The following is a 25,415-nucleotide window of genomic DNA, read 5'->3' as shown; positions in this document are numbered from 1 at the left end:
CTCTGTGTGAGCAAGTGGGTTTCTGTAATTAGTTAGGAATAACGTCTACTTCTACTGATGTCCAAATGCATTAGAGTGATGGAAATGGGATCCATCATGCCTAACTCATACGAAGCAAGCCATCTACTCGAGATATGTAGTTGTTAAATGAACAACAACATGCCCAGTATTGTCTTGTGTCTGGGGAGAGTAGTGCCCACAGACCTTTCCCCTATCTTGGCAGGTCGAGAGGTTGTTTCCAATAGACCTTCGACTCGAGGAAAGGAAAAACACAACATTTATGGAGACATAAGATACAACAGCAGGATAGTAAGAAATCTGAGGCATAAAAGACAACAAGCAGTATAGAAAACTAAGAATGAAGAATCCGGAAATAGTAAAATAATAAAATACCGAAAATAATACTAATACTAATAGCAAGAGAGACAAGACGTGAAACTAATATACTACTAGCCTTCTACCCCGAATCCTTGACCTCCACACACCCCTATCAAGGGTCTTGTCCTCAGTAAGTTGAAGGCTATATGAAGAAAAGTAAAATACAACTGAAACAATGTTCAAAATATACTCTGTACAGAAATGAAACACTATCACATGTTTATTAAATATATATATATAGTACATATGAATCTGACAAATGAATGAAGTAGAATGCGCTGGTATAGATGAAGCGTCAAGCTAATAAATGTTGTAAGATCTCTCACGCGAAGTAAAACACCATCCCGTCTTCCTAGTTGAGTAAAGCCACAGCTGCAGAGACCAGAAAGGTAGCCATCCAGTGGGAATTCTTGAACATAAATGATGTAGCTGCCAGTATGGAAGAATTAGAATGGTGAGACGATCTTATACTTTGGTTAGCACAAGTAGTAATGTGATTTTATTTTCCTTGACTTGACCTTTAAAACTACATAGCCAAGAACTGCTTTTTGTTCCAATGAAACATATACAAGGTTTATATGTAGTTACCTCACGGGTTTGTGTTTTTTCTTTACTTCTTGTTTTATATCTCTCTTTTAACACATAATTTCTCTCAATATCACATTAAGGCCGACAAAAAAGCAGGTTCTATCCTGTAAATTGAATCCAAATTGTTGATGGTGATAGCTCTTACCTCCATTAGTGTCATTACCTCCATTGTTGGTATTAAAAATTGAAGATGGTGTTGATGAGGATGGAGATGATGCAGTAGAATTTGAAAGCCGAATTCCCAGCTTTTGGCAATCAGCAGCTCCAATGGCACCTTAAAAGTCAAATATTGAATTAGCTAGTGATGTTATTTATGTGAAATTACAACATTTAAATTGTTGTTTTTACTTACAATCATTGAAGCATGGGAAAGCAGGAATGTCTAGGATATTGGAATAACCAGATTTGCACTGGCATGTTTGTCCATGTGTTATATTCTTTTTGCATGTCCCCTCTCCACAGTTAATCCAATAGCAAGCTTAAACCAAAAAAATAAAAGGTCACGGGGTTTAATAATAAGAAATTAGATAGAACATACATGAAAATTGTACGTAAAAGAAATAAAAGGAAAGATTTAGTAATTACGATCAAAGAAAGACATGTTGTGTGGAATTGGTGGAGCTGGTGGAGGTGCTGGCAAGCAAGAATAGTCGAGAGAACCTGCAATAACATAATCACTAACTCTTATTCAAAAATTGAATTCAAGTTTTCTTCTATAGTATAGTCACAAAATAGTAGCATTACTAACTATTACGTAAAGTCATAAAATTTTATTTTTTGTCACATTAAAGTAACTGAACTTTATATTTAGGCGGAAAATATATAACTAGGCAGATACTATTAATAAAAAGGAAGTAAATGAAGGAAAATTACTGACACTTGGGAAGAATGCAAGGGAGAAATTCAAGATCATCTTCATCGTCGTCATCCTCATGGTGAGTACGCTTCCAATCTCGTTCACATTTACAGATGAAGTTGAATGGCTTTCCTGGTGCTTTCTCACAACTTCCTTTCCCACACTCCACATCATTGCATATATTGTCTTTATATAGATACATACAACAGACAATTCAAATAAATCAGAATTAATTGGGGGGAAAAAGACATATATGTTAAAACATTAACGAAAGTTTTCTTATATATATATATGGACTGGTGCACTTGAGAGAGACAAATTCGAACTTTATGAAATTCGAGTTCATAATTCTATAACAGTCAATTTGATTTACTTGTTCAAATGATCAGAGTCAAACTTCTATGGTACTGATCTATGTATGTATATGTATAAATTTAAAACTGCTCTAAAATTCATAACAAAATGGCCAATATAAATAGATAATTAAGGAAGAAAAGAAATGTGTACCAAAGTAAGGAGCAAGAACAGGAGGAATACTATTCTCTTTTGCAGCTAACATTGGTAGTAAAACCAAAAGAAGAAGTAGATATTGAGCTCTGAGCTTGAAGAAATCCATCTTCTCTTATGCCAAAATTGATATTGTTGTGTGTGTGTTTTATGGGGAGGAAGAGAATGTGAATATGCACTTTGTGTCCAATGAGAGGTAAATTTATAGAGGAAGTTTGTGTAGAATTTTTCTTAGTAGAAGCTTCTACTTGAATCAAAATTTTAAAGATTAGTACGTGGCAAGTCGTCTTAGGTTTTTCTCAAGTCTAATTAACTTTTATAATATAGTTGTTTGAAATTTCCATTGGTGGATTGGTTAATCAATGGTATCATACAATAAACTATAGACCTTTTTCTTTTTGGGGCAAAGTTTTCTCTTTTAGTTTGTAGAACCTAATATGTAAACATAGAACCTAACAGTAGTATTTTGGAAAATTTTAATGGTAATTTGTGGAGAAAAGTCAACTTTGAGGAACGTAGAAGTTAGAACCTGAAAGTAGTATTCGAGAATTTGTTTAAATGGAACTTCTTCTAAGTAGAGACGAATTTAGGATTTTTATATAATGGATATAATTTTTAAATTTCTATAAAAAAAATCACCACTCTTTTTTTAATATATATATATATGTTTCGTGCTTTAAAGATAGTTATAACTATAACACCATGTTCATACTAGTGTTGCTTTTTCTTCTTTCTTTTGTTAGGCATGCGACTAATTCAAATTTGCACGAAATAAACTTATTGACGAAGGTAAAAAGTTTCCTCTTCACCTTTAAAGTTTTGTTGCTTTCATTTACAAGATTAAGCAGAAGGTTATCAATAGTCTCCCTAGCCAAGTACAATATTTGGGGTTCATTTGTCAAAGTTCTAAGTAGTTGGGTTCTTAATTGTCCCCAAAAACGGTTGAATCACAACCGAAATATCCGGTAAATTGGGGTAGTTATATTTTATTTTAATACTAGAAAATTGGGTTTATCTTTCAAAATAAACATTTTTAATAAAGAAATTTAAGGACTTCTAAAATTTGTCCTCATTTTCTTAAATGCTTCATTAAAATATATTATAACGGACCCCACATGGGGCTAAGCAGGTTTAGTTGAATCAACTTATCAAAATGTTTATACTATGCATATTTAAAAATTATAGTTAAAATTGTGGGATTTGTTTATAAATATATTAGATTATTAGTGTTCTTGAATCGCTTTGAACCTTATAGCCTTATCTGACCTCTTTTTATGTTTTTTTTGAGTCGAGGGTCTCCCGAAAACAGTCGTCCTACCTTGGTAGGAATAAGGTCTACGTATACTCTACCCTCCCCAGACCCCACGCTATGAAATTTCACTGGGTTGTTGTTGTATTAGTGTTCTTGAAACTAATCATACATAGAAAGAAGAAGTTCCGTGAGTATGTTAAACATTTTGAAAATAAATAGTAAATAAATTGGAGATAGGTGATGTTAATGTAGATCACACAAGTCAAATGGATACGACAATAACGTTTTCAATCAAAACTCTAATAACAAACCAAAAGAGATAAGTAACTAGTAAATATACACATCAAAAGTTTAGGTACAAAAAAAATTCAAAGATTAAAGTCGAGTCCCGAGCCAAAAAAGCAAATAATTTTGGAATGATACCAAAAGGACAAAAACGCATGAGGCCATGCGACTTGCCTTTTTTCCCTTAACGTTCGTCAGTGTAACGTTTAGGGTAAGTCGCATGGACTGATGCGTTTTTGCCCTTTTGATATCATCCTAAAATTATTTGTGGAATTTTTGTAAAAAAAAATTGCCCTTTTGGCTCCAGACTCTATTCGAGTCATAGTTTTGTTCTACATTCAGGGTAAAGCAGTTGAATGTTTAATAAATGGATCTTCTAGGGTTTAAAGTGGCTAATTATGGTTAACTCAACCATAATTTAGGTGTTTGTTTTTCATTTTATGTAAGCTACTCAAAAATTTATACATGTTGACAAGGCTGAGTCAGCTTTCCAATTAGCAATACTGACTGTGGTGTAATGGTGAAAATTCTCTCAAAGCCTTCGATATTTTACATTTTATCTGCAAATTCAAGTCAAATTAAATTTTTCCAATCACTTTACAAGCTTAAGACACATTAATTTGAGAAAATTGAAGTATCATTCTTTTATGGGCCAAATGTGATGCTTTTGATAAGAGAGAGGGAAAATTACAGCCCAATACCTTTGAGTGATCTAATTTACAAAATATGTATATAGGTTGTGTATACTTATACTAAAGATGCATATAATATACATATCTATACAATAACCAGTGTATATGTTGTGTATTCTTCAATCATTTTTGTACATAATTTAGAACTTAGTTGGCCAAACTGAATATATTGGTAAGTGAAAGGTTCATTCTTTAGAAAAGACTATAATTGTGATGTTATTAAGGTTTACATGCAGCTCTGACTAAAAACAAAATTAAGTGTTTTAATTGAGAAACCTCCAATATATACAAAGAAGTCTATTGTCCAAAGTCTCACTATAGTTGCAAATGGCAAGACAAGAGGACTCATTTGCAGGCCTTTGCCACACCAAATACTGTGAAAATGACTAATATAAAGAGTTGCAACGCCAAAAACATTTGAATATTCACTTTTAAAACACACAAAACCAAAAAAAAAGTCAATGAAATAACAAAGCCAAGAAACAATGCAGGCCTTAACCTCTTTATATCAGTGTACTCAACCACATTGATATGACTCAGATTCTCTCTAACATTCACCAAATTCAAGGAACATTCTCGTGAAAATGCTTCTACCCTATTGAGTGAAAGAGATTGAAAGGTAATACAAGAAATGGGGAAGGCAGGTAAATGGATCAGAAGCTTCCTAATGGTGATGGGGAAAAAGGAGGAAAGGGAAAAGAAAGAATACAAGTCAATAGAAAGTACGGGAACCCCAACAACTCCAAAGGCGAAAAGGAGATGGAGTTTCAAGAAATCATCAAGCATGGAGAGAAACAGCCACAAGAGTAATAGGTCTTTCGACTTAACTTTTGATCACCAACTAAACACACAAGGTTCAATGCTGGAGTTTGACATTCTGGAGAAACACCACAAAGCAAACCTAACAGCAAAAGGAACTATAGAACCAAAGGCATACATTACCAGACGTGTTAAGGATGCAGCTGCCACCAAAATCCAAGCTGTTTTCCGTTCTTATTTGGTACCATTCAAACTATGAGTATATTCTTGTTTATTTTTAAACCTATGTAAAGCATTCTTGGTTTCATTTGATCCTCATAATTTGCACTAAGTTACCTATTATGGGGAGGACCTTGTTCTCACCATAAGGTGAATGAACATGCACAGCTAAACTATGTAGGACTAAATAAATAATGTTAAATTCGAAAAGGTGAAAGTTGGTTTGAAAGCATGACTGATGTTATGCAGGCTAGGAAAGCATTGCGTGCCCTAAGAAGCCTAGTTAGATTACAGGCACTGGTAAGGGGTCACCTAGTGAGGAAACAGACAGCAGCAATGGTCAAAAGTATGCACTCTCTTATGGTCATTCAACTAAGGGCTCGTTTTCAAAGAGTTCAGATGGCCGAAGAAGCACATACCCCAAACTCAAGAAAGAGTCAGAAAGTATCATCTGAGAACAATCAGCTTACCAGAGCCTGCAGCATTGTAAGTCCCCTCTTCTCCTCATGCAGAATTTTGAGTGTACCGACATAATGGAAATGACAAGCTTTTAAATGGCAGGAAAAGATGGATGTTAGCATTCATGAAAAAGAGAGAGTTCAGAAGAAAAATAGCATGAAAAACAAATCTTCTGGAATGGAAAATGGATTGAGCACCTCTGAGTCTCGTTGCCTTTCAGTGTCAACAAGGAGTCATCAAGTACTTCATACATGTCCAAGTCCCGCTACACTGAGTGATATGAGCACAATAAGTTATGATATGCATTTAGAGGATCTTTCCTTCAAGACGCCAGAAAAAGGTTTTGAACATGGCTCTAATGTGTCAACAACCACATCTTCCAAAACCCCATTTTCCATTCCACACTCAGAAAATCCAAACTCCATATTTTCTAGTGCTACTTTAGCACTAACATACATGTCCAATACAGAATCCTCAAGAGCAAAAGCAAGGTCACATAGTGAACCCAGACAACGACCCAATTGGAGCATTAAAAGAAAAAGCAAGCGCACACCATCAATGGATGGGATAACAGGCATACCTGACTCTAGAAGGGAAGAAACACCTACTCATAGCAGGAGACACAATGTCCCAGAAAGCCATGAAGCTTGGTTACTTAAGCTCTACAAACAAGCGACGTCCATCAAGCATGCCAAGGTTGATTCTGCCACCATAGTGTCTACTATTTGACCTCTGGAAGATCTCTTACTGTCTATAAGGTAAGAGTGGCTAGCACATGAGATTTATAGCTACTTATTGTTCTCTGTCTCAGCCATTTACATCAGCCTCCTCTGAGCACATACTGTTTCCATCTTGTCCAGTCAAACTCCATTTAAAATATCTCTGTTATTAGAGCATCCAAGTGCATAAGGAGAACCGCAACCTGACACCAAAAATTGGGGTAACACCCAACTTCTGATGAAAACTGGGGTTTAAAATTCTTTAGCTTGGTCTCTCAAGTCGAGTAAATGCACCCAAAAATAAAAGAGACAAGAAGCATAACAAGCATTCTCTAATTCGGCAAAAATAGATGCTAACATTGGGACCATCCATAAGAAATAATATTTCCAGTGGAATCAAAGAACCTGTTTTCTCATCCACATTATCCTTTCAGTACTTAGTGAATTTGCTAAATATGCAAGGGGTAAGGGTAACAGGAGATCCTAGCTATGAATTACCGTTTCAGCTTATGACTATGCCTCTACGTAGCAAAATCTGGGCACCTACAGAAAATATTACAGCAAAGACTACTTTATACACATTGAATTTTCTTAGAGCTAATCTTCCTGTTTAGGAGCATTTGCCTTGATGCTCTTGGTCAACCAAATAGCAGTTTCCCTCGGAGAAACCTTTTCAGGTCCAAATGGCTTCAATAAGACACCAAGTTCATCGAATCTGTCTTCTTGCAAGAGTCTAGCACTGAACTCAAGTAGTCCCTCCAGGGCTTCGGCCCGTTGCTTATAAGATGACATGTTAAAACGGCGACGTCTTGTGTCAGATGAGGTTCGGCTAGATGCACCAGCAGTGGCATTTTGATCAGAAGAATCAGTTATATCCTCTCTATCCACATGCACCATGGGGCCTTCAAACCCTTGCCAAGCATCATTGGAACTCATTCGATCAAATTTACTGTCAGGAATCTGTATGGTACATTTGTCTTTCATAACTGAATACTCAGCTTCTGGTGAGCCAGAGGAACCTTGTGCAGAGTTTGATGATGTTCGGCGTATAGGATGGAAAGGATCTTCATATGAAGCTAGTGGAAACTCAAGCATCTTGTCAATTAGAGGGGCATTGACAGAAACATCAGGAGACTTGATGCAGTCAAGGAAACTGAGACTTGGCCTTCGAGGTAATTCTTGAACTGCTGCCTTGTTTGTCAATGGCAAAGATGCCCTACGAGTACTAGAAACAGATCTCTTCACCAGGGTTCGTGAAGCCTGTCAAGCATAGAGTAGTCAAACGACAGGTGTTGGGAACGCATCACCAAGGGAAATATGGTTAAGCAGGCTAAAATTGTATATTATCATATTACTGCTTAAAGTACATAAGCTTATATCCATGATTTTCAGAACATAGATATAAAAGCAACCACATGTTATTTTCTTTTTTTTTATAACTGGTAACAAGTTGGTATACAAAGTTGGTATAAAATTGTTACTGGAAAAATATCTAAGCTAATTTGGGGGAACATATCCTGGTTTGGGCATTCCAAACAGTTAATCTAAACCCAAATGAAAATAACAATATTTGGTTAAATTTTAGGATACCGGCTTCTTCTTTTTCATATATAAGCTGCCACCATCTAAGATTTAGTGAGAAACCATTTTCTCAAAACCTGCTGCAATGACAAATCATTGAATCTATTAGTTTTTATATATTGGTATTTGCCTATTATGTTGTACATCAGTTGAACCGCTTGGACGTTCTTGTCTAGAATAAAATCCATTTACTTTTATCGAATGGAAAGAAGTAACATGAATAACCTTTTATTTGTAACCTTACCAGATCACTGTTCCTTAGATCCACTTGTCTTCTTGGAGTAGTTAATCTCGGCATGGTCACCTTTGGATTCTTATTCACAAGCAAAGCTTTTGAAGTGATTTTTTTTGTGACAGTTGATCCTCTATCAGGACTTCCAACAGACAATTCAGATACTCTGCTTGGAGTTTTTGGATGTCTACGATTTGAAAAAGTATAATCGTGATCAGAGACACTAGGATTCAAAGTCCTATCATTTCCACATGACATTCGCTTCTCTCTGTTCTTTGGGACAGGTGTGCTTTCAGAAATTGCAAATCTGGTTTTCTTTACATCATTATCAGGCAAACAAGCAGGTAAACTGTTGCGTCTAGGGCTGTTAAGTTTGAGATGTGTATTAATCACATATGGCTGAAGGAGTGGATTCCTAAGAAGTTCTGCTGCCTGTAACATAACAAAAAAAAAATGTTACGCCAGTATTAATATTACATCAAAACATGTCTAAGTTTCAGTCTTTGTGAGGAGATTCCCTTTTAACTTTATTTTAAGAGCTGATCAGTTCACTAGATCAATTTTGGCTACTAACCAACTGTCTAGAAAACTAATCTGACGGAACAATGGAAGCACTCTAATGAAGCCAAAGAGACATATTTCAATCTATTGTGGCCAGTATTGAATAGCTTCTGTGAGAAAGTAGTTTAAGGAGTTAAGCTTCCTGTATTTTCATGCTTCAAAGGTAATTTAAGCAGAAATTTATTAACTTACAGAAAAATGATAAATAGACAAAGACATACTGTTGATAAGTGTTACATGCTAAACCTTTTATTTTTGTTAGAATCACTTCTCTTAATTTATATATTAAAAGCACTCCTGTACTTCAGAACAGAAGCTCCTTCTAAGCCAGCTTATTTATGGAACCTTCGCATATTTTACACAACCAGACAATATCACTATTTATGGAACATTAAAACATTTGGCTTGTTACATATTGAATAGAGGACTTCTTCTCCACCTATGCATGTCAACCATTCCAGATAGGTAATTTTAGAGTTAAAATAACAGGCAACGCAGGCTAGAGACTATTACCGACAGACAGTCACACTTGGACATGATTAAAAGTGAGCTATCAGACGACCATTTTAACAATATGGCAGCCAGTTGTTATGAACCAGCCGAGTCATATGAATACATAAAAGACAATACAGGAAACCAGAAGGAGGATTTTTTTTTTTTTTTTTGAAATAGGTAACTTCAATACAGGAAACTAGGAGGAAGATTTTGTACTGTGGTTGTGGTATACTTACTGATATTCAATTCTAATATACTATGATGCTTGGGATGAATAATAATAAAATTTGTTGTTACCAAATACTACAAATCATTAACAACAGAAGAAGCATACTGATAGCCGAATTCTGGTCTAAGTTTCCTTGTTTATCCCTTTACGGCAGCGTTTGGCCCTAAGTAGTTTTTGGGAAAAACTTGAAAACTATTTGGGAACTTGTGTTTGTCCATACAATTTGCCATTACTTGGCAAATATTTTTAGTAAAATTCTCAAGTTCCCAAGTTCTAAAAAAAAAGAAATTTAAACATAACCCCAAACTTTTATATTTAATAAAAACATCAATCATTTATTAATTCCAACTAAATATTTATCTACCAATTTACTCCATTAATATGATCAACCAATACCATTAATCCATCTTAAATAAAACTTATCTATATAAATAACCCCATGTTTTTACATTTTATAAAAACACCAATCATTTATTAATTCCAACTAAATATTTATCTACCAATTTACTCCATTAATATGATCAACCAATACCAATAATCTCTCTTAAATAAAACTTCTTTATAAAATTTAAAAATAATTTATTTTTAATTCGATTAATGTATTGTATATAATGTTATTTTTTTGTTGTTGATTGTTATCAATTACGTTATAAAGTTTTTTTTTAACGGAACATGTTCATTATAAAATGATAACACAAATTTATGGGTATTTTTAATAATTTTTAGAACTTACAGATGCAAAATAATTTTTTTTTGAAATTTCACCAAAACTTGGGAAAACTTGGGGCCAAACGCATGGTGCAATTTCACCAAAATTTCTCCAAAGAATAACTTGCCAAGAATATTTGGGAACTTGGGGCCAAACGGGGCCTACCCTCCATCCAAATGATGACTCATCAAATTGGTATTTGTTAAGATTTCTGACATTACCAGAAGATTGTGTCTACCTGACTTTTTCTTCAAATAAAGGTGAAAAGATAGATGCCGTACAAGTTATGGAAGAATGATTAGAAAATGTGTCTCACTTAATGATTTTGTCTTGTGGAAGTATTACCAACAAAAAAAATTAAAAATAGAAAAGAGCAAAAACAAAAGATAAACAATTGAATGTTTCTAATATTGGATGAAACATAAGTCAGAGGAAGTGCCTTACATTATGGTGTAAAGCACAGGCATGGAAGGCGGGAGATTCAAGAAAGAAATGTAACAAACAATAACCTCATATTCACATATTTGATTCAGGTAAAGATGTTGAGACAGCACTACAGCATTTATAAGCTTGTTGGTTTATCTTCAAATATCTCCATCATATGCCGATTTCTATCTAAAAATATAATCCGTTTATGCAGATTACACAATAAGCACAGTAAAACACCAGTTCAAGTTTCTTAGTGAACCTCATAGGAGATCTTAAGGCAATACCATAATGGCTTAAGATGTAAAAGAACCTATATAAATATAGATAAAGAGGAATTCATACGCTTGGCCTCAGTTCTGGGTTTTTCCGCAGCATGCTTTTGACAAGACCTCGGCTGGAAGGCAAATAAGAGAAGTGAATAACCAGAGTTAAATAAAAGATTCTCATTCAAGGGTAGAGTTTCTCGTATATAAGGTCAAAAAGAGTTCAATACAAAGTTGACACGTAAACATCCGCTAATTTTTGGATCTCAGTGTTCCTTTACTGACAAAAGTAGTGCATTGCAAATAGAGGCTTTAAGAAGTGAAGAATAGACTCCTCATGTCATCATAATGATTCCAAAAAAACCTTGAGTTGTTCGTCATAATAATGAAGACCTACTTCCTGACCTCCAAACTAATGCGCTATCTCCTTTCACCCAATTTTGCCTTTAGATGGCATCAAGTAGAAATGTGTCCTCCACCAAGGAATAGAAAGGTCCCGGGAGGGAAGATGCAGTTAAAATATTGCTGATTTTCATTGGCTTTTCCTTTCAAATTGCTAATTTATTCTCCTTTTACATCTCAAAATTTATTATACAGAAATCTATGTTGGTACTTGGGAATTTGATAACAAAAACAAAAATAATTCCATTCATGCAAGTTTACACAGGGAGGCCTGTCATGTTGTGCATTAGACTGGAAGCACAATGGACGTAGAGGGAATTAAAATGCCCTTCAGAGTGGGTTAGTGTAATTTAACTTTAAAATCCTTATGTTGGCCTTTCTTTCAAATAAGGCGTGCTTAGATACTGAACCTCACTAAATTAAAACCAAAGGTACACTCGACCAGTTAAATTGCTACAATTTTATTCCCATCTGTTGATTGACTGTTTATAAGTTTAAAATAGACATGTATATTTTAAGATAGTTCTCCAAGAGAACAAATCATTTAAAATCAAAAGAGGGACTTCCTTCAGCAGGTCTAGAAGTCCAGCTTTCGAAATCACAGTCCTAAATAAAAAGGCAGCACTTGTACATATAAGCATATACATGGTTCCATGACAAAACAAATCTCAATCAAATGAACGACTTACAATGGACCAGAGTATTTTGTCGGAAGTGGTGCCACAATAGACTTGTTTATTTTGTTGATGAGTGCTTGCATATCCTATGTCAACAGGCATAAAATGGCATAAGTTTCAACGACCAAAAATATCCACCAGAAATAGGAAAGTGAATAGTAAAATGCAAAAGCCTTAAAACATATGGATATACATACGCAACAAGGGTTAGTTTCTCAGAGACGAAGTAACATTACCCAATAACTACATCATAAGTAGTCATAAAGCAAGCATCCACTAACTGAAGTATAAGAAGGAAGACAAGGGCCATGATCTCCCAAATGTACTTGTTAGAGTGGGTTAGAGTCCCACATTGGACATCTTGTTAGAGTGGGTTAGAGTCCCACATTGGTTGGGGAATGGACCGATGGTCTGCTTATATGAACTACAACAATCCTCCCCTCATAAACTAATTTTTGGAGTTGAGTTAGGCCCAAGTTTCATATCTTTACATGGCATCAGAGTCAGGTTTATCCCCATTTGGATTCCCGGTCCATGCTCTAGTTGGGCCTGGGCGTGAAGGATGATGTTAGAGTGGGTTAGAGTCCCACATTGATTGGGCCATTGGGGAATGGACCGATCTGCTTATATGAACTAGGTCAATCCTTCCCTTATGAACTAGCTTTTGAGGTTTAAGTTAGGCCCAAGTATCATATCTTTACGGTACTCATTTATAACCTATAAGCTTCTATAAACTCCGAAACAGAGGACAATCACTTGCAGCACAATGAAGAAATAAGGTGCAAATCTTCATAAAGAACACTAGATTATTTCTAGTTTTAGTATGGGAAGATGGAAAATCCCATGGCTCATTAGCTCAAACATGGCAATTGGCATAAACAAAATATATCATTAGTTAGTTTCACATATAAATAGGACAAGTAAATATCCAATTTCTCATACACATTTCTTTCTTCCAATAAATAGGGGTGAATTTATATCCTAAAATATGAAACACGTGAACCCATGGTCTATCCCTAAACTAGGTATTTTATGTATATATTTTCTAAAATTAGTATAGTATTAATTTTTGGCACTCATGCTACAAGAAGGCTAAATGATGCACTTGGTCGAATGTTGAGTTATTTACCTAGAGGACTAGGGATCAATTCCCATTTAACACATTTTTTCCTTCTTTTGTTTTAGTGGTACACCCATGTTCTTGAAAAATCCTAGATTCGCCACTGACAATAAATAAACCAGCTATTCATCTTAGGTTCAATCTTTTTTCTAGAATCAAGCTCAATAGACCCCACTAAACTCCATGTTCATCACTATTTTTATAAGTGCTACACACTTGAGTCTTCTTTTAACATCTCTCTGGAGTCATAATACCAACACCTAGAACATGCACAACAACGAATTTCATCTGAAGTTCGTTGGAATTCTCCACAACCATTGTTAGTGGTTAAACAATGGACATCTGACGAGCTGCAACAACTACAGTTATCATTTCATTTGCAAAAGAAATTATACTAGCTGAAATTACTAAAGTATTCAGATAAATGATATGAATAATCACTTCTGTAAAACATGGGCTGCATCATGCTGACAAAAAAATTGTTTGAGTAATGAGGTTAGGCAGCAACAAGATCCTCAGAAACTTACAAATGCCTTGAATGCAGGCTTAAATGCAGCCATTTCATATATACAGCATCCTGGATAGAATAGCAAAGAAATGTCAGTGCACCTTCACATTAGTGCCCACTATGCATGACAACCAAACATAGCATCCGGCACTGATGTGTGCCAGAATGTAACGTGTGTGCCACTTAACGTATATCTGTATTACCTAGAGACCATATATCCGACTTAGATCCATAAGGTATGTCTGCAAGAAGCTCCGGGCACATGTAACTGGGGGTTCCAACAATCTGAAAAATTAAGCAAGAATAACTTAGCTAAACAATATTGATAAACATGAAATCTTTTAGGTAAAAAGCTACAGTAACATTACTTACCGAGGAAGCAAGGTCATCCGAAGTTAACATCTTGGCAAGTCCAAAATCACCTGCAAGTATTATACCGTGCTTGTCCTTCAGTAAAGTATTATAATATAGAAATTTCAGGAAGCTTGAAATGCAAAATGAGTAAACCAACCTAGCCGAATATCCTGCTCTCTTGTTAGAAATATATTTGAACACTGCAAAAGATGTTACAAACACAAAGTTTAAAGGAGAAACAAGGTTAAGAAGTAATAAGTCTATGAATCCACCCAGTTAAAATCCAAAATGCAGCAAACCTTGACATCACGATGAAGGATATGATTCATGTGCAAGTAGTCAAGAGCCATTAGGAGTTGAACAAGCCACTTGCATAGTTTCTATTAACAGTTCATGACTTGGTTAGAGACCAATGACACATAAATGACAGTTCAAGTTTTAAAATAACTATTTAAACTTTAGTTGAGCATTGGAGCAAAAGATGCAAACAGCAGAAGGTTACCTCTTCAGGAAAATGGACACCCTTTGCCTTTTTTATGGCCTCTGCCCTGCAAAGTTGAAGGAAAACGGAGGTCATTGCAATAAAGCAGGCATGCAGCTATTATGGCTACTTCCAAGGTAATTAGAGACAAATGTTATCAAACTACATAGTTTAAGTAGGAAAAGGTCACTAACATGTCTCCACCTTCGCAATAACCTATGACTATGCACACATAGCAACCCTGCAAGAGAAGGCACAAAAAGAAAATCCCATTAAGCTTTGAATATATACATTCAATAAACACCGCAGCAGTCAAGTAGTGCTACAACACATGTTGAGAGAATCAGGGATGTCCCAGATTGCAAAGGAATGTAAAGAAAAAGAGAGCCAAAGGATGCAAAAAAGAAGAGCTTGACAGAGATATTAGCAGTAGTCCTAGAATAATGTCAGTCACTTGTATGTTTCTTAATTTTTATGATATAAAGGGTATAACCTGTTTGAGGAGCAACCTCATTGGACTAGTCCAAAAAAAAATAGCATGTACAAGAGACACAACGTTGATAAAGTACTTGCGGTTTTAAATTAAACTTGTCTACACAGCTTTTCTCTAGTGGTATCCCCACTGCTCACGTAATGTGGGTTTAAATAGTCTACTGGAGAATAAATCTAGCTCCATTCCAACTATGTCGCACCAAAAAACTAAAATGGTTCATAGGAAAGATAAAAAGTAAAAGGTAAAAGAAAATTAAACAAAAGAGAAAACTGCAGAGTCAAAAAAAAAAAATACGAGTGTTTGCTGAGTCCATTTAAGAAACTCTGTGCACATCCAGGTGGATAAATAGGGGATAATAGCTGCATAGAAACGTATGCACATATTCTAGCTGATTCCTTCCCCTAAGATGACAAAGAGATGGCAATAAAATATGTGCTTGAGCTCTTTGACAGTATTGATTACTCGGTTCTCATCTCTTCTGTTCCTTAATTTTTATTAGCAAATTGACATGCATCATTATTGCAATAAAACATCTCCCTTATACTTCCCAAAATCATAGTGTACCAATAGTACTCCAAATTATAGTCAAACAACTTCCGCCTGAACACACTCCATAAAGGTTGCTCAGACATTTACAAGCCATCAGAGTTTATTGCCACATAACAAATTGAGTTCCTGCAAATAAATTCCTTTAAGAAGATAATTTTATTGGTATACGGGGGTTTGCTTATCATGAAATAATTGGCTTCATTACTTATAGTACTTTCAAGCAAATTTCCCTTGCAGATTTACCTATAACCTGCCCAATACTTCTACATGCTTTATTGAGGATAACAGACATGAAACTCCTTAATTTCATACCCCCAAAAGAAAAACACATATGTCAAATGTTCTATCAAAATATTGGAAATATCAAATAAAGGAAAGAAAAGAACAGGACTTGAAAGATGGTACTGTTTGCAACCTTCTCCACCCATGAGTCTTTGTACTCCACAATGAATGGATTTTGCATACTTGAAATAAGGGCCATCTACAAAATAAAATATAAATTAAACGACAAGGCATTTTAAGTAAGTTCAACTACGAAGCATAATATGGCATAGAATACATATGAAGATGTACATCAAGCAGCAGTAGAAGTATTTGGTGTCAAAAATGATTTATGTTCTTTTTTTTGAAAGTTCAAAAGGTGTTGCAGATTCCTTTGTATAGAAGATCGTATTTTTCCTTCACACTCCAAAGTGTTCCTTCTCAGATTACTGAAAGCTTGGAATACCAAAATAGAACAAAAAATATAATTTCTGAACCTCTTTCAAGGCAGATATGTAGAAATTCGAGAATATGGCAAAAATTCAAGGTTTTCTCAATGTTTCCTAGCACAGGGAAGGCTGGGAGGTGGAAGATCATGGTTTAAGCAGAAGACAAACCTCCTGGTGTGCATTACGGCGAGTCCTATCCGTTTGCCGAGCGAGACGAATTTTTTTCAACACATACCTTGAAATAAGAAGGATTATGAAAGAATAAATTAATTCCTATTTCACAGACATATCTTTTGATAAGTATCAATTGCTTACAGGATTGAAAATTTCACATACACTGCACATAGTAGAAGTGCAATAGTAACTATATGTATGTGGCTTATATATATAACAAGATTTTCTAGTTCTTACTTCTTCTTTTCAAGCTTATGCCTCACAAGAACTGCAGAGCCAAAAGCTCCTTTGCCAATTTGCTCCAATATTTCATACTGCTCCATTGAACCCGTAACTGACTTGCCCTTCAAAGTTCAAACTTCAACTTGCACCAATCCCGTTGCTAAAGGAAAAAACAAATAGATACATTAATAAACTACTAAAAGGCTACTAGTTTAGACAAAAACAAAGCAAAACAAAAAATAAGAGGAATTCAAATAATGATAACTGTCCTACATTTTGCCAAAAAGCTATTACTTCAGATATAGATACATATTATCCCATATGCAAAGCATTCAGAAAAGAGATTTCAAGGAATTATAGTGTGATTGCCAGAACTTAGAGATCATGTCAAATTGCTGAAAATCTTCATAATAAGGTTCTAATATCAGGATACAACTGCAATTTTAAATGACACTGCACCAATTTAAGCAACACAAATGCAATAAAATGTTTTTTTGTTGGAATAAGAAAAAACGAGCCATTTTTCCATGGTACTGAGTTAAATAAAAGTTGCAAACTAGCAAGGCAAGAACCCAAGACTCAATCAAGTTGTCCCTTCCGAGAATATGAAAAAACATCTCAAGAAACCAGAAATTACCAAACCCCAGTTAGAGTTTAGACAATATTGTGAATATTACCAGTCATACATAGTACGTTCAAAACTGATGAATGAGGTGCATTTTTCTTAATATACAAGGAGTACAACCAACCAAGACTACAATCTCAAGAAACAAATCAAATGCCCAAATCACAGTTGGTATTTAGTACAATATACAAAACATTAGCAACTAGTTACACATTCAAGAAAACCAAGAAAGTACCAAAAGCCCTGCAGTTAAGAAAACACATAAGTACCAAAAACCCTTGCAGTTACACATCAACATTCAATTGTTTCCACTGCATTTGAAATTTAAAAATAAAAATAAAAAGCTATGAAACACTACAAACAAGATCAAGACTGAAAAAAAGAAGAAGACCCAAAACAGTCAAAAACAGCAAAAAAACTAAAAGCAGATTCAAAATGGGGCAGCTCAATAAAATGACCTAAAATTAGAGCTACAAAGATGCAAATTTGAAGTGCCCACAACTCACATTTCCCGGCATTGAAGCTAGTAAAGGAAGAAATAGGTCATGGTCAAATAAAATGAACAGATTCACTTCAATTTAAGTTCAAAACAAGAAAAGGGGAAAAAGTGAAAACAAAAAGGAAAAAGCTGAAAAAGATCAACCAGAAACGTGAAGCTTTGGTGGATCACGAGCTACATTGAAGAATACATAGGGCAACGAGATGCGAAAACGACGTCGTCCACAGCTTTGGTCAGAAGAGCAGTAGAAGTAGAAGAAGAAGATGAGGAAGAAGTGAGTGTTCTTGCTCTTCTTCCATAGTGTTTTTTTGTTTTTTTCTTTCAAGAGAGAGAAGAAAAGAATAATGGAGAAAATATTTATTTAATAATTACCATTACTATACTATTTATTGAATTGTAAGTTATTTAATGAATATTATTATAAAAATGGTGTGAATGGAGACAAAGGAGGGTGAAGAAGGAGACAAATATAGAGAGAGAAAAAAGAGATTAGTAACATTTAAAAGTGGATTAATTAATTTTAATTTATTAGTTTGGGGATCTTAATGAAAATGATGAGAGTAAGAAGTAGGACACACTCTTTGGAGACAGCCCCACCTGCCTCAACACCTTCCCCCCACACTCCCAAAAAGTTGAATAATGATTATGATTTTGCATAATCTTGTTTTGACAAATTTAGCAAATCAAATTGATTTTTAGAAACTTGAATGTTGATTCCCTCCAATACTATCCACCATCCTATACCTCTATGAACCAACACTTTCATTATTGAGCCATCGTCACATTATTATAATTGTAAAATCATTTATTTAAGTCATTATAACATACACGATCGTCAAATACAATCGCTACTAACTCATCTCCCATTTTTTATCGTCAGCGTCATTTATTACTTTCAGTAACTTTTGGAATACACTTCTACAATATATCTTTTGTTAATATTTTAAATAATATATTTTATAATTATTTTCTTCAATCAAGTTTTGGAATTCCAAATCTTATCATGTAGTATAATAACTATTTAAGGGGGTGGATGTGGGGACCACTTGTTTACCAAATGTAAGTAGACGGGCCTGGAAGTGAGTAAGGGGGAGTACGGGTGGGCCATAAATTACTTGGAGCGTTTGTCGGGTATAGAAATGTGGGCCCAGTCCCTAACTTTATCCGTGAATGCTATTTAACCATCCAATCACTCACACATTTCATATTGACCAAAACTTTCCTTTAATTTTCATTTTCTTCTCTGCAATTAATTCCAATGGTTGGTCTAATTGGGTAGAATGCTATCTGGGTTTCGTTAGGATTGGTCTTAAGTTTAGGCGTGTCTTTATAATTGTATTGTTATTGCTCTTGACTATCCCATTATTTTGATATTGATATTATTTTGCCTTGTAGAATTTGCATTACTTTTCGTTTCAACTAATATATATATATATATATATATATATATATATATATATATATATTTGTGATTCTCCTTTTCTTGGGACTGCTACTTTGAGTTGAGGGTTTTTCGAAAACAGTCTTTCTATCTTTATGAGGTAGTGGTAAAATCTGCGTACACTCTATCCTCCTCAAACCCCACTTGTGAAATTTTCATTGTACATATTGTTGTTGGTGGTTAGTCTAATTATAGAATAATTTCAAATTGAAGATTGTTAGTAAACTAATCGAGATATTTTCTGCATATCATCAAATGTAAAATTTATAAACAATCAAACTTTGTTCGCTTTTTCATTCAAAATAAAATGAAATAAATTACAAAGTTACAATAAAATTGCTTCCAAAATATTAACGTTACTATGAAAAAATTATACATGATCAAATTAATATGATCGACCCTTGAAAAAAGTGAAAAATGACAAAATGTTTCATAATACATCAAGTAGAGAGATTTAAACTTTAAGATGCATCAGCGTTGTGTTATAAATTTCGCTAATGTGAGGGTGGTTTTAAGTCTTTACCTATTTTAGTTTTTGAAATTGCCACGGATCTAGGAGGCAAGAGGATGTTCACCCAAATTTATTTGACAAAAATTATATTATATATATAAGGTAAATTTTGAATTCCTTGAAGACAAAATAATAGATTGGTTTAATGATTTAGGAGTTCAAAATTAACTCGATATTTCAAGTTCAAATCTCAAGTTGTCAAGCTTGAATTCACCATTGAGCACAAAGAAAATGACAAACCCAAAAGGAGAGAAGAGAAATGGAGGAAATGAAAAATAAAAATCAAGTGTTGAAATCTCTGTCCACTTTACAAAGAAAGTGCAGAAGCTAAAAAGTGTGGAGAGTATTTACGTAAATAATTATTTTTAGAAAAATTATGCAAGGCTTATTATTTCTAAATCAAACCAAATAATGTAAAGAAATAATACGCTATACCAAACAATGTAAACATTGATAAATAGAGTATATTGATTATGCTTGTATTAATTATGCATAAATTATTTTGTACGCATTGTTTGGTTTAATGTATTAAAAATAGCATACATTGCATAAAAGTATTTCTTTAAGAAAATATCCTCTACAATTATGGTGAAAAAAATATAAAATAGATTTTAAGGGGTAATTGAGTCTTTAACCATGCATTAGCATGTATTAAATTCCTTTGCATTAAGGCTGTTTATCGGGCGGATTGGGCAGATAATAATCTGCTAGCCAACCTATAAGATATCGGTTGGTTCGATAACAGATTACCAATTATCGAACGGTTATTGGGCGGTGTATCGGATAACCTATAAAAAGTTCGTAGACTATTTGACAATGAGAAATAACTTAAGTTGACATTGAAAGGGTGGAGTTGATTGAAGAGAAAATATACCATATAAGCAAAAGTCAAGGATACATTGACTTCTACTTGGTGACTCATATTTTTACAGAATTGCACACAATCAGAGTAAAAGACTCGTGTCAATGGGCTAAAGACTGAAAAAGAAGTGTAAGTATATGGTAATTCTTAATGGGTTAACAGTTTATCCGATAAGAAAATTTAATAATCCGCCCCACACCAATAAATCGTTAATTATAAAATTTTAATGCGTTCCTCAATCGTTTATTCGACAATCCAATACCAATAAGCAAATAAGCCAATTTTGCGGTTGGCTTATCAGTTACGGTTCGATTTTGAACACCCCTATTTTGCATTACTAATACCTAAAAATTCATGATATTAATAATACACATCTTAACACACAATAGAGTGTATAACTAATACAAGCATTAGTTATACATAACATAAAAAGTGTAACAAACAAGGTATTACCAATACACAAAGCTAATGCATGTATTATTTTTGATAATACACTCTACCAAATGACCCTTATTCTACTCATTTCATTTACAAAACCGAGTTTTGTTGATGGGCCTTGATTGGGCCACTCTTTGCTGGGTTGGTGGGAAATCCATTGGGCTACTTTTCTTATTTCCATAACTTTCTCTTTGCCCAAAGAGAGTCAGGCTTATGGAACTTCTTTCTTTTTTCTTCCTTTTGGCTATAAAAATTCCTCAGCAATGTTCCATTTCTTAAGAAGCTGCTATTTACTCACAAAGAAGTGACAAACAACAAACTTATATACAAATTCACTATCCAATTATTAAATATTTCACTGCAAAACCACCCAATAATGCGCATATAGCGTTTTCGAATAAATCATACAAAGTAGAATCATAGTATTGAAACACAACAATATAATGATCAGGTCCAAAAATCTACACTTTGGCACCAAGAAGTGTCATGAGGAACTCTCTGTAATCACCTGATGTGTCGTCATTAATTGCACTATCAAGACTAGTTTTGTTCGCGATGATATACTCTCCCCTTACTTTCATCATATCAACTTCAGCTCGAGTTACAATGGCTCTCGTTAGAGAATCCTCATCAGTTCCAAAACCAACAATCGAGGCTCTGACAACCTGACCAATTCCAGCATACAAGATTATATAAAAAAGAAAGTACTTTACTGACTTGATCTGTGAAAACGAATTACCAGATGCTGTATATCAAATGCCCCTCATGATAAATTGTAGCAAATTTATATTTAAGATTGTTTCAGCTCGGTCCATGTGTATAGACAATAAATTACAGATGAACCTGTTCTGCAGAACTCTTTGCTATGCTGAGCTAGTTTATGGTCTCTAGAAACAATAAACATATCATAATGATGTACATAGAAGACTAAACCAGTGAGCTACCACATTTTTCCGGACTAATTAAGCACACAAATAACTAGATGTACATAGAAGACTAAACCAAGGCTTCTAGTCCTTCTACCACATTTAATAGCCACAACGTCTTTGAGTGAGTATGAAAATGTATCAAAATTAAAGGAATCCTTCATCCTGGAAAGTGGCCTTCACAGGTTCCACTGGTGTTCATTCTTCTGAGACCATATTAGCAGTTTAACACCTCTAATAAAGACATAGAAGAATTAAAATAAGAAGGGGATTTTACATCCTATGATGGTGATGATTATTTAAGTCCAGTCTAACCAGAACATTGATATGCGATCTGATGGCACTAAAATATCGTGTTCTCTTAGAAGGTGAATTTGAGAAGAACATATGCTTGTACTAACTTCATTAAAATAAGGTAGATTGTGCTGATATTTTGACATTAGTGACAGAAAAAAAGGTGTCAGAACAAGGAAAATACTTCAACCAAAAAATAAAAAAGAACAAGTTGTTCCGTATTTAATTACCTCAGCAAAATGTTTCTCTGGCGAATCAATGCACCAGATAACCACCTTCAGAATAGATTCCAACAGACCTTTTCCACAGCTCTTAATGTCCTGTAAATGAATAATTAATATAGAAAGAATGAAATGCACATAAAAGAGATAAGATGAGCAAGAAGCACTATCAAATGAAGGTTACATAGGAAGCTTGTGAGAGATATAACCTGGTCGATGGAGAATCCATAATTTTTCTTGTAGCACTCAAAAGTTGCTCTAAGCTGATGAACATTCCTTGTGCTGAGTATCAACAGAAAATTGTCATTCTCCAACTGTTTTGTCCGTATGGCTTCACGAAGGATAGCAGCTTCTTCATTTGCAGTATTAGGATCCACCAATTCTTTATCATATCTATAGGACCTGACTAGACCAATAAGAATCTGGCAACATCCACACAACACATCATTTAATAGAAGACGGTATAATGCAACTCAACATGGCAAAGCAATCATCATAAGGAGTGCTAGTTTAACTATAATGAATCATCAGCAAGGTAAGATGTCTTCGGTACTCTGCATGCACTCCACCAGATCTATTTTAAGACACCGAGAACAGTGTCTTTAGCTAATTCAGACGAAATTGGTCAAAAAGATTTTATCCTTCAGCAAGTAGATCTGACTAGAAGTGACCATATGTACCTTTTGTAGAGGCATAGGGACATTTGCTGTGATATCTTCTTCAAGTGAACAGTTGTGAAGGCCGCAATATGCTTGTCTCACCGCAACCAGATGATCAGCAGATGATGCACAAGCTATCTCTACTATCACTTGCAATTGGGTGATGGTTTTCTTTCTTGATTTCAAGGATTCATTTGCTAGCCACGCATCTCTCTCCGAAGGCTCGTATGTCCATAGAATGACTGCTTTCTGTCGGACATAAAAGCTAAAATTAGCACTTGGAAACTTTGAAAGAGGCTAATTCTAGAAAATATAATTACAGTAAAAAGAACTATTCCAGTTTAGGAGTAATGAAAACATGCATCAAATTTTCACAACACTCCGGATTTAACCTCAAAATAATACTCCTAGATATGAACGGAAAAGAACAAAATAATTAGGTCTAAGAAAAGTAAGAAAATGGATGGATTGTACCCTGAAATCACCAGACAATTCAGAATAAATGTCATCGACAAGGGACTTGTTGTAAAGTTGGTGATAGGTTTCTCTGATCTTCTTCCTCTGGCTTGCATTTCTGTGCCCCAACACCGATATCACTGACTTCTCATTAGTTCCCAGTCCTACATACAACCACTTAACTAATCCTCATCTTTATAACGACGAACAACAATAAGACATATGAACAACATAGATTCAGATGGGGATGACAATGGGTCAGGAGCTGTTTTATTTTTCCCAATCAAATTGCTACTAGTACTTTTTTTGCACATGGAACAACCTGTAGCTAATCTCTTTCTTCCTACCAGTACAGAAATTTAACAGATCAGATTTGCTTTGATAAAATAATATCAACATGATTATATTTCAGCAATTCAAATAGTCACTGTAAGATATCAAGCACCAAACAAATCAGAAATTCACGACATTAGGTGAATTATTCTCATCTACTTAACTTTGGATGGATAGTACTCGTGTTTTTGTGGGAGGTAGCAGGTATCTATAAGTCTCCATCTAAGCTAGTCCAAACACCATGCTTATTAAAAAATAACAAGACAAGAATGCAAGAACCAATATATGCACTAGGTCCTCCTCCCAAAGGTAAATACTAAAGAATTATCCCCACCCAGCGGCCAGCAGGGCGGAGCTAGAGGGACAGACCAGGTTCATCCAAACCCACTTTCCCCCAAAAAATTACATTGTATATACAAAGTCAAATTTATTTTCATATATAATCCTGTCTCCGCCGCTGCTAACCCAACCCCCACCTCCAATCCCAAAAACTGTTTCATCAACTTGTTGAGTAGATAATTTGAGTTTGAAATGAAAAACATGGTTGAAAATTGAAGTTACTTGTATGCACACACCACACACGCATGCATATATATGACATATAAAAGTGGGAAAGTAAGGGGAAATGTAGACAGAGACCTTTGAAGGATTTCATGAGTGATTCACAGTCTTCAGTTGGAGAAGGAACAACATCTGGTATTCTCAGTGTGCCCATTTTTTTCTCAGTTGTAACAACTTCTTCTTCACCCACCTAGATATTGCAAGTTTTGCTCTCTGTTTCTCTTGACACTTTCAGTTATTTCCCATGAAAGAGAAAGGGGCAAAAAAGAAAATAAAGAAAAAGGCCATGTATTACCCTTTAACTTTTTCAAAAATCTCACTGCCCATATTGCCCTTGTCTTTTGTTTCAATTAATTTAGATACGCTTCTAAATTTTGTTCAATCCAATGCACCATGTCCATAAATTTTCACTTACTTCAAAGTTCTTTTCATCTTTTTTTTTCTATTTTGGGATGAAATTAAATAATTAGGGCTTGTTTGGTCGCTATTTAAGTTTTTTTTAAGTATTAATAAGGTAAGAATTAATTATATAAAATTAATTATTTATATATTAATTAATATATTTTTATCATGCTATAAAATAATTTATAAATTATCTAATAAGTCATGACTTATATATGTATTAATTTATGCTAAATTATAAGCTGATACCCAAACACTGTATTTAATATATTAAATTTTATACA

General features: G+C 34.5%; 4 protein-coding genes across 7 annotated transcripts; 1 reads left to right on the top strand and 3 right to left on the bottom strand.

The window, feature by feature from the left end:
• Positions 1 to 356: 356 nt before the first annotated feature.
• LOC129886319 (uncharacterized) lies at positions 357 to 2,501 on the bottom strand. Its single transcript, XM_055960965.1, has 6 exons — positions 2,330 to 2,501; positions 1,844 to 2,008; positions 1,552 to 1,626; positions 1,319 to 1,444; positions 1,112 to 1,240; positions 357 to 807 (listed from the first exon to the last, which is right to left on the bottom strand). Exons 1-6 carry the CDS (start codon positions 2,436 to 2,438, stop codon positions 731 to 733), a joined length of 681 nt encoding a protein of 226 aa, XP_055816940.1. The 5' UTR covers positions 2,439 to 2,501; the 3' UTR covers positions 357 to 730.
• A 2,688-nt stretch (positions 2,502 to 5,189) lies between these two features.
• On the top strand, positions 5,190 to 6,724 carry LOC129884702 (protein IQ-DOMAIN 19-like). The gene is made up of 3 exons (XM_055958986.1): positions 5,190 to 5,558; positions 5,786 to 6,022; positions 6,098 to 6,724. Exons 1-3 carry the CDS (start codon positions 5,190 to 5,192, stop codon positions 6,722 to 6,724), a joined length of 1,233 nt encoding a protein of 410 aa, XP_055814961.1.
• Positions 6,725 to 7,050: 326 nt separating this feature from the next.
• On the bottom strand, positions 7,051 to 18,424 carry LOC129886317 (serine/threonine-protein kinase Nek2). Of its 3 annotated transcripts, none has more exons than XM_055960960.1 (15): positions 18,172 to 18,424; positions 16,919 to 17,063; positions 16,676 to 16,742; positions 16,213 to 16,278; positions 14,950 to 14,996; positions 14,777 to 14,822; positions 14,574 to 14,654; positions 14,432 to 14,474; positions 14,293 to 14,342; positions 14,124 to 14,205; positions 13,940 to 13,989; positions 12,305 to 12,378; positions 11,293 to 11,344; positions 8,540 to 8,959; positions 7,051 to 7,974 (listed from the first exon to the last, which is right to left on the bottom strand). In XM_055960960.1, the coding sequence occupies exons 2-15, from the start codon at positions 17,002 to 17,004 to the stop codon at positions 7,312 to 7,314; spliced, it is 1,827 nt and encodes a 608-aa protein (XP_055816935.1). In that variant the 5' UTR covers positions 17,005 to 17,063; positions 18,172 to 18,424; the 3' UTR covers positions 7,051 to 7,311. The 3 variants fall into 3 exon arrangements, with proteins under 3 accessions (XP_055816935.1, XP_055816936.1, XP_055816937.1); XM_055960961.1 differs by lacking the exon at positions 18,172 to 18,424 and adding an exon at positions 18,035 to 18,132; XM_055960962.1 differs by lacking the exon at positions 18,172 to 18,424 and adding an exon at positions 17,987 to 18,024.
• Positions 18,425 to 21,584: 3,160 nt separating this feature from the next.
• LOC129886316 (annexin D3-like) lies at positions 21,585 to 25,017 on the bottom strand. 2 transcript variants are annotated; one of them, XM_055960958.1, is made up of 6 exons: positions 24,808 to 25,017; positions 23,854 to 24,017; positions 23,401 to 23,628; positions 22,930 to 23,142; positions 22,730 to 22,819; positions 21,585 to 21,944 (listed from the first exon to the last, which is right to left on the bottom strand). In XM_055960958.1, the coding sequence occupies exons 1-6, from the start codon at positions 24,881 to 24,883 to the stop codon at positions 21,741 to 21,743; spliced, it is 975 nt and encodes a 324-aa protein (XP_055816933.1). In that variant the 5' UTR covers positions 24,884 to 25,017; the 3' UTR covers positions 21,585 to 21,740. The 2 variants fall into 2 exon arrangements, with proteins under 2 accessions (XP_055816933.1, XP_055816934.1); XM_055960959.1 differs by having other exon boundaries at positions 23,854 to 23,999; positions 24,808 to 25,015.
• Positions 25,018 to 25,415: the final 398 nt, after the last annotated feature.

This window comes from Solanum dulcamara, chromosome 4 (genome assembly GCF_947179165.1).
Source record: "Solanum dulcamara chromosome 4, daSolDulc1.2, whole genome shotgun sequence".
In the NCBI taxonomy this organism is placed as follows: Eukaryota; Viridiplantae; Streptophyta; class Magnoliopsida; order Solanales; family Solanaceae; genus Solanum; species Solanum dulcamara.
This window is presented reverse-complemented; position numbering and strand designations above follow the sequence as displayed.